The sequence below is a fragment of the Teleopsis dalmanni genome, chromosome X (assembly GCF_002237135.1).
Source record: "Teleopsis dalmanni isolate 2A chromosome X, ASM223713v2, whole genome shotgun sequence".
Taxonomy (NCBI): Eukaryota; Metazoa; Arthropoda; class Insecta; order Diptera; family Diopsidae; genus Teleopsis; species Teleopsis dalmanni.
In genome coordinates, this window is record NC_051848.1 from 60,393,405 (window position 1) to 60,413,900 (window position 20,496).

Consider the following 20,496-nt stretch of genomic DNA (forward strand, 5'->3'; position numbering starts at 1 on the left):
GCGAAATATGTCAAAAGCAATCAACTCTGTAATCAATCAAGTATGTAAAATGTAAACGAACCAATTATTTCACACGCGTAAATCAGCTAATATAAATAGACACAACCCAATTCTAATCACATTAACATGTAATAACATGTAGTAGTTTTAGCTGCAGTGCAACCATGATATAAGATGATGAGTCTAAACGTTTTGTTCCAGACTTGAATACCATTGACTGTTTTAACCAGAGCAAACAACTTTAAGATTAATTTAGATATTTTTAACTCATTGTTTGTATATTACTTAAATGAGCGTACACTGAGCCAGTTCTAAAAAAAAATAATCTAACAGTAAGCACCAAATATCGTGGCATCAACAGGTATTAGCTATCAAGCACAAATTGATATGAAACTACATGCACTCTTATGTTCTTATGAACATGATTTTCCAACTGAATGTTTAACCATTGACCAGATATTTACACAGCAGTAAATCCTGAAAAATATCATGAATACAAAAATCAGATACAACATTTTTTTGTCAATTTCAAAAGTAACATTCGATGCTTTCGATTCGATACAACTGTACTTTCGAAGCTGTGGAACGTTTCGCCCATATTTTCACCACAGAAACCAGTAGCAGCGACGTCAGACCGGATATCAGAGGAAGTATAAGTATAGCCATTAAGTGATAATATAAGCTCAGCAGGCAATAAGAAATGAGTCGACAAAACTTAATAAAGCTTCAGCGAAAAGGATATTTGAAGCGACTGTTGAAAAAGTATAACACAGGAGAAGACCATGTTCCTGATAAGCTGATGAAGTCGAGGCAGTGCTAACACTACTGCGTCAATTCAATACTCACTTCCACAAGTAAAAAATTTAGTAATCCTTTTCAAAAAGAACTGTGTTATTAATATTCACAGATTCATAATCTTTGAGATTAAGTACAATCTAATGAGATGCATTTTTTAATGAAACTTATCTGATCGAAATCATGTCTCTTTTATGTATCTTTTTTTAAGACACATAACTAATTTAGTAATTACAAACAATATTTATTAGCAATTTAGACCAGAGAGTGTTACATTCATTTATTGTCGTTAATAGTAAGTTTAGAAAATTTGAGTAAATTTCTTGCGGGGTTTTTACAAGCCGTCACTTCCTTAGTTTATTTTCGAAGTTTAGTACTAGGGTTTGCTTTTATGTTTCGAAGCAGACGCATCACTTAGCATTTTGGGTGTCACAGTTTTTCAAGATTAAAAACTAGAAGTAGGAAAAAAAATATATTTTCATTAAGGTATATATTTTCTAAATTTTATTAAATCTCACAAATGAACTTACCATGAATACGAAAATGAATTGTTGAATTCTGTTTTAGTGACTCTATATTGACTGAAGAGCGTGACTTTAATATGGGGATTATTTTTTGCAAACTCTTCTACATTGAAAAACCAACGATCATTTTCCTCTAATGTAAGTGCCTGCAATTTCTTAACATTTAAATTTACTAGACTCGTTCCACTTAGGTCGTAATTGCCGATAATAGATAATTTTGTCAAATTTCTGCATTTCTCTAATATAGCTACCAGCATATTGTCTCTGAGTCTGCAGAAATCTAAATTTAATTCTTCCAGACATTCGCCAGCTGCATTTATGCACTTTACATATTGTATATTAAATTCAATGAAATGTAATTCGAGACTGGTAAGGAATTGAGGATTTTGCACCAATGGATAAAGAAGGCAAAGTATTTTTTCTGTTCTTATTGAGTAACCTGCACTTAGATATATTGACTTTAAGTATTTTCCAATTAACAGTAAATGACTATATTTGTATTTATATTCGTCCCTGAGGCAATAACGAAAATGCTTTTCTAACGCTAAACGTTGTTTGATGATTTCATCAAATCTTTCATTGAATACGCCAAGTAATTCCAATACGTCTCTGACGCTCAATCTGCGCATAATTTCATATATGCAATCGTTATTAAGGTCATATATATGAAGGCGGTTGTTATCAAGTATCTAAAATAAAAAAGTTTTTTTTAAAAAGTATATTAAGTGATTTGTTACTTTATAATTTATAAATTTTATATATAAAATCAGAACATATATTTATAACGTTTAATGATACTTAACTAAGAATAGAGTAGGATTATTTACTATATATTTGACTGCTCTTATGCAACAATAGAAAATTGATTTAAGAATACTTAGGCTTAGTATATTATGAATAGTAAAAAATAATGTGCGATCAAGGCATATAGAAACTTAGCTTTGTTTTAGATATTAATTACAAGACACTAAAAATAAGTGGCACCTAAAGTGGCTCCCTTACTTATCTCTACTAAAATCAGTAAAGCTCAAGAAATTTTCTTGAATTGCTTCGATAAGTCCTTTAACTCAACATATGCAGTTGTCAGCTACTACATATATGTAAAACCGTGCCAAGTTTTAAACGTACACATAATGGAGTAATATATGAATTCAATACGTAGGAGTATGAATACTACAACCTGGTAATCCTATTATCCGTAATCACATGCGCCACCACATTTGTTTTTAATATAAAATACTCACAAAGTTTAATATAAACAATTTTACTTAGCAAATCAACGGGGAAACAGACAGACGCATGGAAACATCGAAGCTCATACCACAAAAATTGATTTTTAATCTTTTCAATTAATATTAATGTTTCCCACTTAACTAGTTTATAGAGACAAATTGGATTACAAATTCTCCGTACCACATTCGAAAGGATTTAGTGGCATAATTAAATTTTTGATTGAATATAAGATTAGAAAAACAACCAAATAAAACAATGAAACTCTGCATTTTGTAAAAGCCATTTAATTAGTAAAGTTTCTGAAGTTGTGAAAGAAAAGCAAAACAATTTAGTAGTGAGCAAAAATTGTAATAAATCTAAATAAAAATATTTCTGACATTTAATCATGCAATAAGCATTAACAATGGAACTAGAAAGAAACTTTATATTTAAGTACACTTTAAAATACACGTGAATACATTATTGATTGTTGACTTAAAAAATAAATCATTTTTAATAATTCGAGAAACCACTTTCATACAGTATAATTTTCCTTAACTCCACTTTTTCGAAGCATCTTATAAATCATAAGTTTTAACTTTATAGCAGTTCTCCGGAAAGTCTGCATAATGCATATTCATAAATGGTCTTTGATAAACATCACAGAGAATGAATATTTATACATTAAAAACTGTTTGTGTTATTATTTCATCTCATTTTAGTTTGAACGCCGTCATTTTAGGTTAGTTGCAGAACCAACTTTATAACTGGTTCAATAATCGTATGAATCACGAATTCCATATTATAGTATTTTTCCGGAAGATCTGTAAAATACACACCTACTGTAGTTTATTATTTTTCATTCAATGAAAATCGTTTATTAAAAAAGTGTTTTTGTAACTATGAGAAGAGCTTTAAGTCAGATAGAATTAAAACTGGCGCACAGACTGGTTCTTGATTTCAGTATAGTATTATGAAAATACATTGTTGTGATGGGAAATCATTTTGTCATTCTGTAAGCCGGTTTTTTCACAAATTTTTGCATTCTAATGATTCAAGAATAATCTCAGGTTATTATTCCTGATGTGATTTAATAATAAAAATTTTTTTTGCATTCCAAACATCTGATCTTAACATAATACATTCTTAGCCGATTTCTGATCACGAACTTGCTTTGGAGTTACGGAATCAGCTTCACGTGTGCCTTAATATTTTGTTTTCAATATTTTTAATTTATATTTTTTAAAAAATATTGTCTCTGTATGCTCTTTAACAGTTTTCAGTAATAAAAAATGCACTGAAACATTCTTGTCCATCGAATTTTCTAAATGATGATGACTCCCTACTTACATATTTACTGAAGTTTTCCACCAATTGGATAGAGACAAATTCCGTATAGAGAGTTAAAACATTGCAGGTATGCACCTGTAAATCATTGTACTTTGATTGTTTGCGGGGGTCATTAACATGCTTTTGGCTTCTAATTTCGAGGCATGCTTACGTCCTTCACTAGTGGTTGATTTCACGTGACGGGTGCCTGATTCCGTGCACAACTCCAGAGTATAGGACTCACCAGCGGGGGTCAGATAATTATTCAGGAGTGCCACGAAGACGCAGTATTTAGATATTTAAAAAAAAAATGGATTGCAGAAAAACTATTAAGTTCAGTAGATTTGCGTATTCGATCGGTACGTTCTTTGTTAAGGTTATAAAAATTGATCATTGTATGTAAATAACTGATATTGAATAATTTTTTTTTATTTTGTTTATAAGATTAAGTATAATTACAATTAATTCAAGAACGCAGTACAAAAAAATCATTTCTTGCAAATATGTACCACAGTAATAACATTTACAGAATTTCACGCATCTGGCCGATTGCTGTTGCGTACCTCATATTTTTCGTTCCAATACAGTTACAAGGCAAGACAACGGCTTTCACAATTTTATCACCCTTTAGTAATACATTATTAACTTTTAAGAATTTACTCAATGGTGTTCTATTGCCAAGCAATGGTAATTTGGCGGGAGGTGGTCGGATTCTTAAGTCGGATGAATTGAAAGATGCTGCACCGTTTTAGGTAAGTGAAAGTTAAAAAAGTATTGAATTTTTATCAAAAAACTTTTTTTGTATTGTTTATTTGAGCTAAGCAACGTAAAATTATTTTTAAGTAATGAAAAATTTTTTTTTCTGAAGTATTCTAATTTTATTTTGAAATTGCACTTGGGTTAATTTTGAAATTTTAACAAAGAACACCGATTCAAATATATTAAATTTACTTATAATCAAACTGTTAAACCAATAAATAGTTACTAAATACAACCATCCGTTTTAAAGTTGTGAACAATAAAACGCCACATACTTTATGCCCAGCGAATATGTGCTTTATTCTTTGTTCGCTTCTAAGATTTGTTAAAAATCAGATCCAAAACACAAAATAAAATAAATCAAAGAATACTGTGAAATTATGTCAAAATTACCTTAAGTTCTTGCAAAGGTCACACAAATATTCACGGTTCCATATCACACTTTATTTGATGCTTTTTATATTTTGAAGCTAATCTATCAATGCCGTACGTACGGGAACGATTTTTTTTACTTAAGCTCTGCTGTTTGTTTTATTTGAATAATGTTTTATGTGCGTGTGCAGCGTGCTTTTTAGTCCGTGTGCCATGACTTCTTATGGCCAGCGATGTCGTTATTGCGTTAGTAGCCAACAACAAACCACCAACCAACAAGCAACCAACAACTGGCTGTAAATAGCAGACAGCAGGCAGTGCGCAACAGGCAACAGGCAACGGGCACACGGAGTGGCTGCGTCATCACAAGCAAAGCAGTAAAGCAGCATTGCTCAACTGAGTCCTTAAATAATTTTGAATTTATTTTTTTTTATTATTTGCTCTTTTTATTTTAATTTAAGTACAGGCCTTGGACTTTTTGAGGTATGCACAAATTTACTCATCGATATATGCGCTTTTACCAATGAGTTCTATTGTTTGCATGTATAGTTAGCTTATTTTGTAGGTAAGCTCATTTTGTAGTGTGTGTGTGTGTGTGTGTGTGTGTGCGAGTCAGTGAGTGTTGTGTGTTTGTATATTGCTTTTGTTATTTCTCCACTAAACTAAATTTTCCACATCGTTAATTTATATTAATATGATTTCTGTGTCACATCAACCACCATCTTCACACTAAGTGCAAGGCTAACAGAAATACAAAAACAACACCAACAACAACAATAACAACAAAATAATACAACAACAATAACGGCAAAAAAATACAATAACACTAGATAAAAGCATTAAAAAAACTAATAGTACAATAACAAAAACCGAAAAGCATGTGTATGTCAAGTACCTACAACAAGAACAATGATAATATGTAAGGCTAACTGTGGGTCGTAAGAAAAAGAAAGACCAACATTTCTGCCAACAACATTGAGAATGAAAGCGGCAAAAATAGCAGCAGCAAGTGTGACAGCAATGTCACCATAATATTATTATGAATTTATATATATTATTTTTCTTTTCGCTAACCCCGCCGGACCTGGGTATAGACAGAGTTATCGATGCCGTCTGGTTTCGTTCATTCATACATTTTGGCTTTGGTTTTGGGTTTAGGTTTGGGCTTCGTCGTTCTACTGCTGCTTGATTGTTGCTGCTATTGCAGTCATTGTTGGCTCCACTTCGTGCTCTCACACCGTAAGTGACGAACAAATGGCGACGCTGTGTTTATCTAAAATTGTTATTTTTCACACTCACGCAGTTCAATGAATTCGGAAAATTACGTTTGGGACTGTGTGTGCTCTTTAGTTGTTGCAATAATTGTTCTTGTTGTTTTTGTTCTTCGCGTTAATGTTGTTGTTATCGTTTTAGTATTGGCCTGGCCTTGCTATTTGTCTGTGCTGCAAGTAAACCCAGTAGAAAACGGATCGATCCGTCATCGAAGACGTCTTCAAGACATGGATACATACATGAAGACCGATCGATCCAAATGTATGACGGTCTTCGAAGACACTTTCATACAAATTAGCCAAATGTCTTCAATGAATTTTTGCGTACATGTCTCGAAGACCGTCTCGAAGACCATGTCTTGCATAACGGACGCATTCGACAGAAAGTTGTGCGCTCTTAGTGCAGTGCTCATATAATTTTTTCACCCTTTTTTTTATTTCTACTCTTTTATTGCGCTCTTTAAATTTTAAATGAATTTCAATTTTCTCTTTAAATAAGTAGAAAGAAATTGTTGTATTTTGTACTTTTATTTATTTTATATAATAATTTCTTACATTACATTCAAAATTAAAAGTTTTAAAAGTAAATTATAAATTTTATTATAAATTATTATAAATTTTATTAAGATATTAATAATAAACTAGTAAAAACTAGTAAACATAATGAAAATTAATTTAAATAATTAACTTAATATAACTTAGCATATCTAAAATTAACTAACACTAATATAAAATAATTTATAGCATTTCGCTATCATCAATTGTTGAAGTTTTATATGTTTTCAAAAGCGTTGAAAAGAATTTTGGTACAATTAAACCTTCTGATCTTAAGAGTTCTAAAATATCATTACCACAACGCCTGTTAATCCTGTGTTTTTTAAATATAACAGCTAATTTTTCACAAGTGTTTTCAGTTTTTTTATTTTCAACATCCTTTGTTTCGTTTCTAAAACAACTTTCACTGGAATTATTGTCTTCAATATTAATATCAATATATTTTTCAGGAACTAAGTCACTATTTAATTTGTTTTGATTTAATTTCTTTTTTTTTAATATTTCGTAGTTTAATAATTTTGTTTCTTTATTTATTTTGATTTTTTTAATATTTATTTCACTACACTTCAAAATTATTGCGTCACTTCATTTATAAAACAGCGTCATCTGAGGCAAAATTCAAATACGTTGCTATGAACACTAAAAATGAGAGAGAAAGCAAAGAAAGAGTATTTACATTCATGTTTTGAGCAATTGTTTTGCAAATTTGCTTGAAAATGAGGACGCGGTATCAAAGACCGTCTTGAAGACAATGTCTTCGAAGACCACTTTTTCTACTGGGAAGCAAAGCAAAGCAACGCAACGCAAACAGATACCTAAGAGTATAAATATGTGCTTAACAAAGTGCTAGAGTGATGTATATGTGTGCTGTATTATTAGTAATAAAACGACGATCTCTACACGAGTTTAGTTTTTAACCGAATTTTTAAAGGATCTAGGCATTCTTCTAAAAAATGAATAAAAATTTAATTTATATATATGTACATAAATATTTTTTATGCAACGGATAATTGTATTGGATAACAATTAAATTACTGAGATCTAGAAAAAAATTTATTGTGAATATGTAGTACACTTAAATACAGATAAATATATATACATATATATAGATAAATAAGTCTGAAATAAATAAAATTACTAAAGAAAAAATAATAAAATTTAATATAAAAAACTGTTCAAAAAGTTTGTGATTAATACAAAACACGAAAATTTAAATTTTTTATGCTTTTGTTTGTTTTCATTTTTTTCTTTTTCTTTCTCCTGTTCTTTTCTCTTTTTCCTTTACTATTTTCTTTTGTCTTCTCTTTCACTCTCTTCTCTTCCACTCCCTTTTTAACCCTTCTTTTCGTTTCACTTCTCCACTAATCTCATCTACTATATTGTATCATCATCTTTTCTATTCCACACTATTCTTTCCTCTTCTAATATCTTACGTTGAGCCTTTTCCGAGTTAGTGCATTTGGGTACTTTTACTCTTTGATACCTGGCGGGTTTCTGCAGATTCCCACCCATCTCACTGATTAATTTGTCTGTCCTTATAAGCATCGTGATTATTCAATGACTGATCTTATATCAGTGATTATTCTGAGATTATATAGTGCTTAGTAGGGCAGCCTGTCGGTTTTCGCATATAGCTTCAGAACTCTGTCCCTTATCTATTTTTTGGGATTTTCATATTATTACAAATGCAATTTTTTGATTTGATTCATGGCGACCACTGAAACGTTAGCCAGTACATTATCTTAGTAAAATAAAACTTTTTTCATTATAAACGGGAACGTTCTTTAGAGTTAGGCTTTAAACTTATTAAGTAATATTACAGAGTATTAAGTAATTATTATGCCATCTAATTATAAATCATCCATTTATAAGTAAAATATAACTATATAACTCAAAAAACAATAGCCATGACCGGCTACTTTACGGTTGACAGTCGAATCTTCTTTTTTTTGAAACTCTATTACCGTTTTCTTTCAATATTTTGATTAAAGTTTTAGTATTCGGCATATTAAAATTTTTAGAAGATTATATATTTTGTCCAAACGTGTTAAAACCCTGATTTTTATTTGACGATCATCAAATAATATTTAATGTGATTTTTCAATGTTTTCTCATCCTACTTAATTCTAATGTGTAATAGCGAAAATTCTCAAAATATTGAAATGTACTGCATTATGAAAACAACTAAAGTTGAGTCGCGATAATTCGTACCGCGATAAATCGAAAACCTCAATAATACGTAACAAACTGCTGATCCCTTGAAGAAACATCGTTAATTCGTAATATTTCCATACAGTTTGGTCCTCTCGTTAATTCGTATTTTATTTGAATTTCAATAAACATTAAACCTCTTATAATTCGCAATGCAGAGCATAAAACCTGGTGCAAATTCAAGGTGCTTCAGGAACATTTGCACTTTTCCAATGCTTTATCAATACAACAAGAAGGCGTAAATGACAGTGGATCTATTTAACGAATGGATGTGAAGCTGAATGATAACATGAAAATTAAAATTCGAAAGATACTGTTATTTATGGACAATTGTAAAGCGCATAATGGTTCCCCTAATCTCAGCCACGTAAAAATAATTTTTTTGCCAGTAAACACCACTTCCAAGCTACAGCCGTTTGACCAGGGTGTTATAAAACATTTTAAATTATTTCACCGCAAGGGAATGGTTATTAATCTGGGCTTGCGGTTTTAATAAAGATTTAAATGAAAATTTATATCAAGTCGAACAATTAATCATAGGTTATCTATAGGACCGTATATGTACGAACTTTGAAAATGTCACCATTTTCTATGGTTACGTGAGCATTGATAATGACTGTATCTGGTATGTTAATAGATAATAATATTTTGGAAGAAGTTGCGACTTTTAATAATGAAAGCGATGAGGATGATAGCGCCGATGAGGAACAACTTATAACGAATAAACAAGTCAAATGATGTCCAAAAAAAATGATTTTGATTGTTTAAGTTTGGAAAAATCAATTGAAGAGATAGGCGAAAAGAATCTGAAGCAATCAAGAATTACAAAATTTTTCAAAGTTAAAACTTGATCTTTCTCTCAATAATTTTTTATGTTTTTATTTTCTTATTAAATTAATAATACATAGGATCTAAACACATATGTATGTAAATTAGATTATTTAGCTCTAATAAAGTTATGTATATGAAATATGTGAAAATCAACTGAAATATATAAGCTCCGTTAATTCGTATTTTCTTTTTTTTTAACCTCATTAAATCGATACCTCGATATTTCGAAAACCCCTCTTATTCGTAAAAAATGCTGTTTCCATGCAACTTTATTAAATATTATTTATTTAGTAATAATAGCTCAGGACTTATTGCATATTAGTCCATAGAAAGGTGGACTGTCTAGAAACATATTAAAAGCACTTTCTTTATGTTTTTTACAGCTACAGCAAGAATTATTTTGAACTATAATTGGTAATTATTATATGAATATATTATTTTGAAATTGATTACATATATACTTATTGAATACATATATATGTATATTGATTACATATATAAAAACAAGTTGTTTTTTTAAACACAATTTAGAAGCCGCGTAATTGACATACAATGACGGATCTTATGTTGCATTTTTTATTGGTTTAACAAAGGAATTAATGAGTTTAAGTTAAATGCACACAATACGGAATGCATTTATAGCCATGTGCCACTTTATTTGGAACATTTAACTTGCAATTACATTTAAATCTGTCAGTATTTACTACAAAGATACTATACTCTAGCAAATATTAAGTTTTTTCTAAGATTAATTTTAATGTAAAATTAAAAACTTTTAAAGAACTTATTGTGAGATTTTTTAAATCGGACAGACGGACAAATTTAGATTTACTTTAATATTGTATACGTGTACATAATATGAAATACATCCTAAACTACAAAACAAGCTAACTGAACTGAACTACCCAGTCGAGAGTGCGATAAGATATAATCAAAGAATATATTACAAATGTGATGAATTATAATTAAATAATGTATCTCATGCGACCCATTTTGCTGGTTCTGCTCAGCTGACGTAATGTTATATATCGCAATACGTAGATACATACATATGTAAGTATCTATCATTTGACATTTGTACATATATATGCCTGCATTTGAATGTATGTACGCTTTCATTTTTGCATGGGTTTTGGTAAATTAGCAGTAGTTTGATTAAATTAGCCACACTTTGTAAATACGCAACCGTAGGAGTATCTAGATACGTAAGTAGCTGGTAGCTGGCAAATGCATTAGTGTGCATTATCAATAATTTCATTATCATTCCTCTTTTGTTCTATTTTATATTATTTAACATTTTTTGTATTTGTCACTTACAAAACTATGATATTGTGTTGTCATTACATTGAAATTGAATTACTGCAATGGACATTTCGAATTTTCTTGTTTCTTACGTAATTATTGGAATGCTTCTTATACAAGGATGCATCTTTCAGATACAAAATGCGTAAATAAATATTTTGTAATTATTTATTTAAAATAAATTTAATTTACTTGTATCCCGGGCATTTAGCTTATTTATTCCCTAATTTAAAAATTTTCATTATTCATTACAAGTGATTTAAAAATGGCATTTAAAGGATTTATTATGTTCTTGAGCAAAAAAATATTATTTAATTAGTAATAACCCAACAAAGTTGTTACTTATTAATATGCAACTAATAATACAAATTATTCTGTATCGATTGGGATCCACAGATATTATAGGAATAGATAATAATAAGAAAATCTGCTTCTTAATTTGGTTGCTATATTCAGTGGCGTCGCTAGGCGTCAGCGATGTCGCCGACCGCCGACGGCCTCACGTCCGCAGGGGCCTCGCAAAAAGGCTTCAAAGCACTTAATAAATATTTTGAACAACTTGGTTTGATAATGGCATTAACCATATTCGAAGTTTTCTCGAATGTTTATATAGTAATCAGATTCATGTTCACAGTTCCAGTCAGTATAGCTTCGACGAAAAGAAAGAAGCAAAGTTAAAATTGTTTAAGACGTACTAGAAAAGTATTATGATCCAAGAGAGACCATCTTCATTGGAAATTCTGTAAACTGAAGCAAAAATAGCAGCTGGCGCAAATTATTATATAATTTAAAAAAAAAATTGAGTGAGGCTAAAAGTAGGAAAATTCATATATTTTAATTTGATTAGCAATAAAACTTTTAACTATGATTTGTCGTATTAGTGAATGTAACTTTTTTATTTTTACAACTGGGTTATAAAAGGGGCCTCGCAATTCTGATGTCGCCGACGTGCAGAGTTGGTCTAGCTCCGCCACTGGCTATATTATTGATACTATATTCAGACACACCTTAATTTCGCAAAAATCTTAATTTTATCTTCGTTTCAGCGAAATTAAGTTGCTTTTTTCACACAATATTCAGTTTTAAGGTTAGAGCGAAATTAAGGAAAATATCCTTAATTCCATTGAAACGAAGGTTGAAATTAAGAGACATTTCAATTGCAACTATGCGTAAGATAAATTTCAAGCAAAAGATAAAGTTGAGATAATGAAAAAATGACTTTTTTTTTTAAATAAATATCAATGACAGTTGATTTTAATAAAACCGAAAAAATATTTTGAAAATAGTGCAAATATTTAAATTTGAATATGAAGAAAAAACTGTGACTCTTTTTAATTTAAAATAAAATGAAAAATAATAATCCACTAAACTTAACGAAACTACTAGTGCCATCGTTTACAGTTATAATAATTAACTTTTAAAATTTCCCAAATACAATTGGGATTTCATTTTAAGGAAATTTAGGCTGTCTGAATATAGTATAATGATAAACATTTAAATAAACGGAACTAATTTTTATTTATTATTTAATAAGATATTATTTCAATAAGATATTTAGTTCAAAACTTCTTGGCAAGTTTATACCATTTATATGCTACATTACTGCACTTAATTAAATTGTTGTGATATTTGCATTAATTTTGAGAATTTATTTGTGAGCCCATTTTTTTTAATAAATTATTAAATTTCTTCATTCTGTATTAACTGATCTGAATTTTTTATTATAAAAAAAAGTGCTATAATTTAGCTATTAATATTATGTAAGTTATTTCTATTTAATTTTTAATTCAAAAAATCTTTTCTTGTACTCATGTACTAAGTGGGTGAAATTCAAAAACCAGTCACATTTGAAGACAATAAACCACTGCTGTGATATTAGTGGATGACACTTATTCACTACCTCACAACTGAGAGGATAAGAATCACACCGCGTTTTGAAGGTTATGTTGTTAATCGATATTAAGACTTGTTTTCAGAATTGAGAAAAACTGGCATATGTTGTGTTAAAATGTGAGTACTTACTGTATAAGTCAATAAAATAGATTTATAAAAGAATAAATAAAGGTTTGTGAAGCTCTTAACAAATTTAGCTTATTTTTTCAGCACAAGTTTACTCCGGAAAAGTAACATAACTAAACGAGAAGTTAAAAGTTAAATAGAAATTAAAACAGTAGAGATATCCTATTTAATGTATTCAAAGAAATATGATGATAGTTCCATCAGCAGGAATGGAACAGGAAGGTTATAGTTTTTTTTTTGTGATGCACGATTTTGAGTCGATTACCTTTAAAAGAATAAATCAATGACCAGCCAATATAACGCTACCCATTAAAAGAGCAAAATTAATAAAAACATTGATTAAATATCATATCTATAATATTATATATATCACAGCTATACCATATATTATATATCACATATATGTACAATTACATTTTTGTTTGTTTTAAAATTAAAAAAAGTATTTTGCGGCAAAATAATTTTTATGGAGTGTGAATGTAATCTCTGGAAGTGATGAATATTTTGAGAATCCCGATTGTTTTTCAAAAAAAGACAGAATGTCAAAATCAGGGCTTTAAACCGGAATTTTTTCCATTCCGTTTTTCGTTCCGGTTCACAAGAAAAAAATTTTATATCGGTTCGGTACCGGTTCTCGTTCCTGCAAAAATATCGGTTTTTTTCAGTTTTTGTTTCGGTTCCGGTTCGAGAACCTGGTTAAAACATATGAAAATACTGTAAAAACGTGGGTGCTTGCAGAACCATTGAAGCAACTATTTTGATTTTAGAGAGTACTATATAGAAAAATAAATTTAAAATAAGTTAAAATTTACATTACTCTCGCATTTATCACTGGCTTATTAAAGCAGTTCGTATATATATTACTGTGAAAATATTTATATATGTTAAGTTAAAAGTTTGTATTGAATTTGATTCTGATATCATCAAATAAAAATTTGTTTGAATTAACAATAAAACGTGTTCGAAATTTTATTCCGTAATCTGTGTTCAGTATTCAGTTAAAGTGAGAGGAAGTCATCATATTTGGGTGTTGGTAGTGGAGTAACACTGTCCATCGTATCTCGTGTGTTCGCTTACTTATCAGTTAATTTATTTGTACTTTACTAGATTTTTATTTAGTTAAAGGGTTTTTTATTTACAATTTATTTTGCTAAATAAAAATGTACGTTTTTCATTCCGGTCTTGTTGATGGTTTGGTCTATGTACAATAGAATTTTGTTTACTCGTATCTAATCTTTAAAGTGGTGCTATCTCGAAGGCAAGCACATGCATAAATAGCAATAGCAATCACTAGGCACAACCATTTGCACCCGTTTGTTATGTGAAGGTACGCCCGTATCTGAGCGAACACCTCATTTACCTAAACAGCTACGCAAGTGTGAAAATACATTATAACAATAAAAATAAAGTAAAAAAGTCACAAAATAAAAATAAAAATAAATGAAAATATATTGTTAACATAAACAAATAACGGAAATGCGGGATATTTGAGCCAATTTCAATTAAACTGAAAGTTTACGAAGGGTTAACATTTCGTCTAGCATCGTTTTTCACCATTTCTTTCGATTATCCATTAGCAGTAAAAGGGTTCAACAGTTATTTTTTTATATAGGCAAATACTCGTATATAGTTAACATACTTTACACTCAAACATATGAGTTCTATATTAGCATAATTCGTCATAGTCACAATAATTTGTTTTCATTGATATATGTACGTCACTAAATGATATTAGTGATTTTTTTAAATTTCACGATGTCATAAATGAAGCATGATGAAAAAATTCAAACCGATGCGTAAACTTTCTATATCTATATAGATTGTCTATCTATAAAGGAAATACGAGAGGGAGCTGGATCCAGCATTTATTGTGACCAACTGCGCTTAAGAGAGCTGTATAAACCCCCTGACTACTGTAGTGTAGTTTAAGGTTAAAGTTTTTCTAGTAAGAAAGCTGCAGAACTTGTTTACTTGAAGAAAGAAAAAAGTGCACAAATAACTTTTTCGTGTACAGTCAAGTAACAATGAAGATATATCATAGGAGCATTGTTCAAAATCTTTACCACCACAAAGAAGTAACCAACGGTAGAGGAGGGTAGTGTGTATACTATATGCTTGCTGTTAAAAACGTGGAAGGAAATGAAAGAATTGGCAATGTTGTTGAAATCGACACTAACCTTGCACTTATACATTTGCACGATATATCCAGACACTTAAGGGAATCCATGCTAAAAAGGCAATACCCAGGTGGAGTAACTTTAATAGCAACGAGGTCAACAGTAATATATACAAATACAAATTGGATGAAAAAATGCTAAATCTTTATTATTAATTGATCGAAAGAACTGCAGAATGCAAGATGGTGTTTCACTCTGACTAACTCTCTCGAAAAAAATCTATTCGCCGAAGAAAGAAAGAAGAAAAGAAAAGAGAAAGAAATTGTGTAAATAATAGGAACTTAAAAATATTTGATTTAAGAGATAATAGATCGATAATTTTAGAAATTGGTTACTGAATTGTAACTGTGTAATTTACCTATTTCCCTTCTATAAGACTGACTTACATTAGTGGTTATATAATTGCCATTTATGAACAGTGAAGCTGTTATTCAAAGGAAATAAATAAAGTCCTTTCAAATGCTTAAATAGGGTTTGGCTTGAACTTCAACCAGCATTCATACATGATTTTGAAGAACATACCTATTAGCAAAATTTCGTTAAAAACATTACCATAGTTATGCTTATTGTTGGATTTGGAAATTTTACAACTGGAGTTATGGGGGAATTCTTCAAAAATTATGTTCAGTTGCTTTTGAATCAAGACTTAAAAGGCTAATAGAAAGAGTTGGGTAACAAACACTTACGGAAGGAAAAAAGGACGCAGCAACTTTTATAGTAATGAAATCGATTAATCTAAATTGTAAGGTAATAAAACATACGTCTGATTAGTTTTGTGTCTTTGCCTTTAAGAGGATAATAAATACATTAAATTGTTTAAATTTTTAGTTAACGTGCAACTGACAATGAGATATCTACGTAGTTCTAATTAAATGATATCATATTCATTTCACAGAAGTAAACACCATCTGTTTTTGCTATCAACATATATTGCATTAATATACCTTGGTTTACTCGGATTACAATTACGAGCTAATAACAATACCGGTTAATAATACAATACTCAAATGTTTATAAAATAAAGCAATGAGAAGGAGATAAAAAATGCATTTAAAATAGATTTGAACTTTTAGATGCATATGTGTTAATGGAATATTATAATGGTTAGAGTAGGTAACATACAAGTTGATTATAAAATAATATCCAATATGTCTTAGTCAGATCTGCTTATTATGGATGGATTTGGTCTTTCTGATCCAATACTATAAAATCTACTGAAGAATTTCATGTATAGTGCAAATAAATGGATTTATGGCAACGCATGGAACAAACACAAGCCGCTACTGAAATCAAATGAAGAAAATGGAAGTGTATTGGCCACACGTTCAGGAAAACATCATCTTGCATAACAAAGCAAGCTCTACTATGGAACCGACAAGCAGCCGCCGGCCTGGAGCCCCAGCTAAAACATGGCGAAAAACCGTGAATTAGGAGCTTTAAGATGCACAGTACTCCTGGAACCAAATCACGAGAGAAGCAGGCAAGAGAATAAGACTAAGAGGAATCGTTGAGGCGCTATGCTTCACTTAGCAGAGAAGGACAACAGTAAGTACTTGTACTTAAATAGGTTTAGAAATTATATTGATTAAAATTTGATTTTTTCTTTAAATTTTTAATGGTTTTGCAGAAAATCTCAATTTTTTATAATTTTCTAAGCAATTTTTTCGATTCCAGTTTTATTAATCTTTATTTTATAATTATAAATAATTAGGCTTCTATCGCATATCGTTTTCTTACAATCACACTTTAAAAAGCATTATTTTTCTTGAATCAAGAAATCAACTATGGAAGTTATGAGTTTATGAGAAGTGTTTAAAAAACGACCTATCTATATACGAGTAAATATAGAACTGTTTGAATACTCAAGAATAATAAGAGAATGTTTAATAATGTTTTCACTTTATTTTAAATTCCACGTGGTCATCTTATCATTTTCAATCAAATACTTTATATTAAATTACGAAAATAAAATTTCTTACATATATTCTATAGTTTAATGTAAAATTTTATGTCTTGGCTAACACATCATAAAATTAATTTCGAAGTGCCAAGTCACAGAAATGAAGTTTGGTGAGTAAATTATTGTAACAATTAAACTATAATAATTAAATTATTATTAATTAGTATAATTAACAATTAAATTATTTTCATTTGGTTTATATATAATATACATAAAAAAGATTTTCGTTATATAAGGTAAAACTGACGTATTGTGGTTTAACGTCATATAACCGGAAACGGTAGAATAGCTCAAGGATTTCTATAAATTTAAGTTGTAAAATAAAATTAAAAAAAACCAAAGCCATCCCTCTATTCTTACTTTTATTTCTTTACCGCTTAAAAGCCCACTATAGTTGTTGTTTGTTGTTGTTGTGATTTGAGTTAGTGCTATTGCGCACTTTTACTTTATTGTGGCTGGGAGGCTTATCTCTGCTCCACACTAAACTTTAGCTATACTAGAAACATTATCATTTATTTATTTTCTAACTGATGATGGACCGTAGATCAGTATATCTTCCTTTGCGTGCTGAGGTGGACTTAAGGTTTGTTAGAGCGGGTTTGGGTCCACTATAAAATTATTGATATAATTAAATATAAATTATAAATCTTGTATTGACGTTTCCAGTAATATAAAATATTTTTGAAAAGGATTTTTTCAAAATTAAATCCTGGTTAGACATTTGACCGTTTATTAGTATTATAATTTCTTATTTTATTCTCTTATTTAACACCGTACTATAATTATTTGTATCAATTAGCGAAATACATGCACATAGCTTTTGCAACAATTTTAATGCAAAAACTATGAACAGAATATTAATAATTTGCAACAACAACGATGTTGTGGTTTGTACTACGTACTACGAAATATTGTTTCAATGTGACAAATTCATTTCAGCAAGTGTAATATTCAATTGTCCTTATATGTTACATATGTATGTAGCGTTACTGCGTCTTTACAGAGGTTGGCAGAGGTTTTTTCTTGATTTTTATGGTTAAGTTTGTTTAGTGGACACATATATTAACATTATTTTATTGTTTAGAAATTCGAAGAATCAAATTTTATACAGTTCTGGAACTCAAGACATTTTTAAATTTTGTATTGAGTGTTTGTAATAAAAATGAGATTAAAAGAAAAATTTAATAAAAATAACATCGGTCTATTAACAAAATATTTATGTAATGGCACAGATTAAAATTTGTATGAAGAGGTTTTTGAGTTTAAAGTTTTTTTGGCTTGATGGGATGATGTTAAATCAAATTACGTTTTAAATCCAATTGAAAAAAACTTTGAATAGATTGGTTTTGATAAATATGAAATCAAGAAAAAAAATTTCCAGGTCATTCTAAGTGTCTAAGGTGTTTACATAATTTTTCGAATAATTCGTTTTGAATTTTTTTATCCGATAATTTCATTAGTTTAAGTATTATGGATCAATATACAATCTAAGAAACAAGTTGAATTTTTTGACCAGCATAAATATGCAAAATTTACTTTTTTGCCATACAAAAATAAAATTTATATTGTCCAGTTCCTTATTGTTTCATATAGTATGCATTTATCCTAATTTTTAGAAGAGAGCAAGGTATTGATAAACAAAATCCTATAGAAAAATACTAAAGTTATAAGCAATTGAGAGAAGAAAATAATATTTAAGTCACACTATATTTTGTACATTGCCTGTCTCAAACCGTCAAAGAAAGAAAGCCTAGCGTTCGTATATATAGAATTAATTTTTCAAACACAATTAATAATAATTAGTGGCTTTCATAAAAAATTATTACTTTTCAATGTTTTTTCTTATTTACAGCTGGACATTTTCGTAATACACGCATACATGCGCACAATACTTATCTGCCTATCTACCGATGCAGAGATATATTTGCAAAATTCTGTTAGGTTAGGTTAGGTTATACCGGCGATCCCTAGTGGATTCACTTAGGCCTATTAGGCCATTGTGTTACCGTAAAAATTCTGTTATTTGCAAGTAAATCGAATAAATTTCTCATAAAAATGCGCATCTCGGATAAATGCGCTTTTCGGATAAAAGCGCTGAGCCAGAAACATTTTTCATTTTTCTATACGCTTTTATCCGCGCAATTCTTCCACAGAATGCAAATATAAATACAAAACAAATTTTGTTAGTGTAGCGCAAAATAAATTTGCTAAGAACGTATCTTTCTCTTTCTGCTTTTGATTAAGTTTTTTTACTTTTGATTTTATTTTCATATCAGTTTTTGCGTTTTACTTTTGCGTCACTCTGCGTCGCTCTGCTGCTCAAAAGCAATAATAGAATTTTGTTGTGTTTTTATTTATATGTTAGCAACAAACAAAACCGAATAGCGGCAACTAAAACAACAATTAAAAGCGAATAAACAAAAATATTTGATTACTTACAGCGCCAACGCCGATTTGAATATTGTTAGTCTCCATTTTTCACTATATTATAAAGTTTAAAATTATTTGTACTTAAATCTTTTAAAACTTTAAAAAGTTTTTGCGGAAAAGAACAAAAGAACACTGACTTCAATTAATAAGCAAACGAAAATAAATGGCGAGAAATAATAAATGCGTCAAGTGAGCGAGAAAGAAACATGCGTTTCAAAAACATAAGCAATATGGACATTTCGTTAAGCTACATTTAGTCCGGGTTCACACTTATTTAAGTGTGTAGTAAATTAAGGGTAAATTAAGCATGACACACATACATGTGTGTTTTATTTTTCAAGATTGTGTGTGAGTGTGTGTGTTCCTATTGCAGTGAGTTGAATTAATTACGTATTTCGTAATGTAGAATATTTTGGGAGTGCCAGCAAATCCATATATCTTAGTTTTTCTTCAAAACGCTACAGATTTTGACCTCAACTCCTTTGCTTTAGCTGATCTTCTTTTTTGGGCTTCTTTAATCAACTAAAAAGTTTCGTATTTCAGATAATAATTTTTGATTTTTTTTTTCCTAAGGGGGAATAAGAGGTTTTGACAATTTGCAATTTCAATTAATTGTAATATCGCCACGTCTCAGGTTCTAAGGAATTTACATATTACAGCGTTTGAAAGATAATTGAGTGACTATTTCATAACCATTATTTAACCGTCTTTAAAATATAAATTGTTAATTTCAAGAAAATTCTATTTTT

General features: G+C 29.6%; 1 protein-coding gene across 1 annotated transcript; it reads right to left on the reverse strand.

Annotated features, from left to right (window-relative positions):
* Positions 1–1,044: 1,044 nt before the first annotated feature.
* LOC119690068 lies at positions 1,045–19,850 on the reverse strand. The gene is made up of 3 exons (XM_038105057.1): positions 19,757–19,850; positions 1,326–2,008; positions 1,045–1,247 (listed from the first exon to the last, which is right to left on the reverse strand). Exons 1-3 carry the CDS (start codon positions 19,790–19,792, stop codon positions 1,241–1,243), a joined length of 726 nt encoding a protein of 241 aa, XP_037960985.1. The 5' UTR covers positions 19,793–19,850; the 3' UTR covers positions 1,045–1,240.
* Positions 19,851–20,496: the final 646 nt, after the last annotated feature.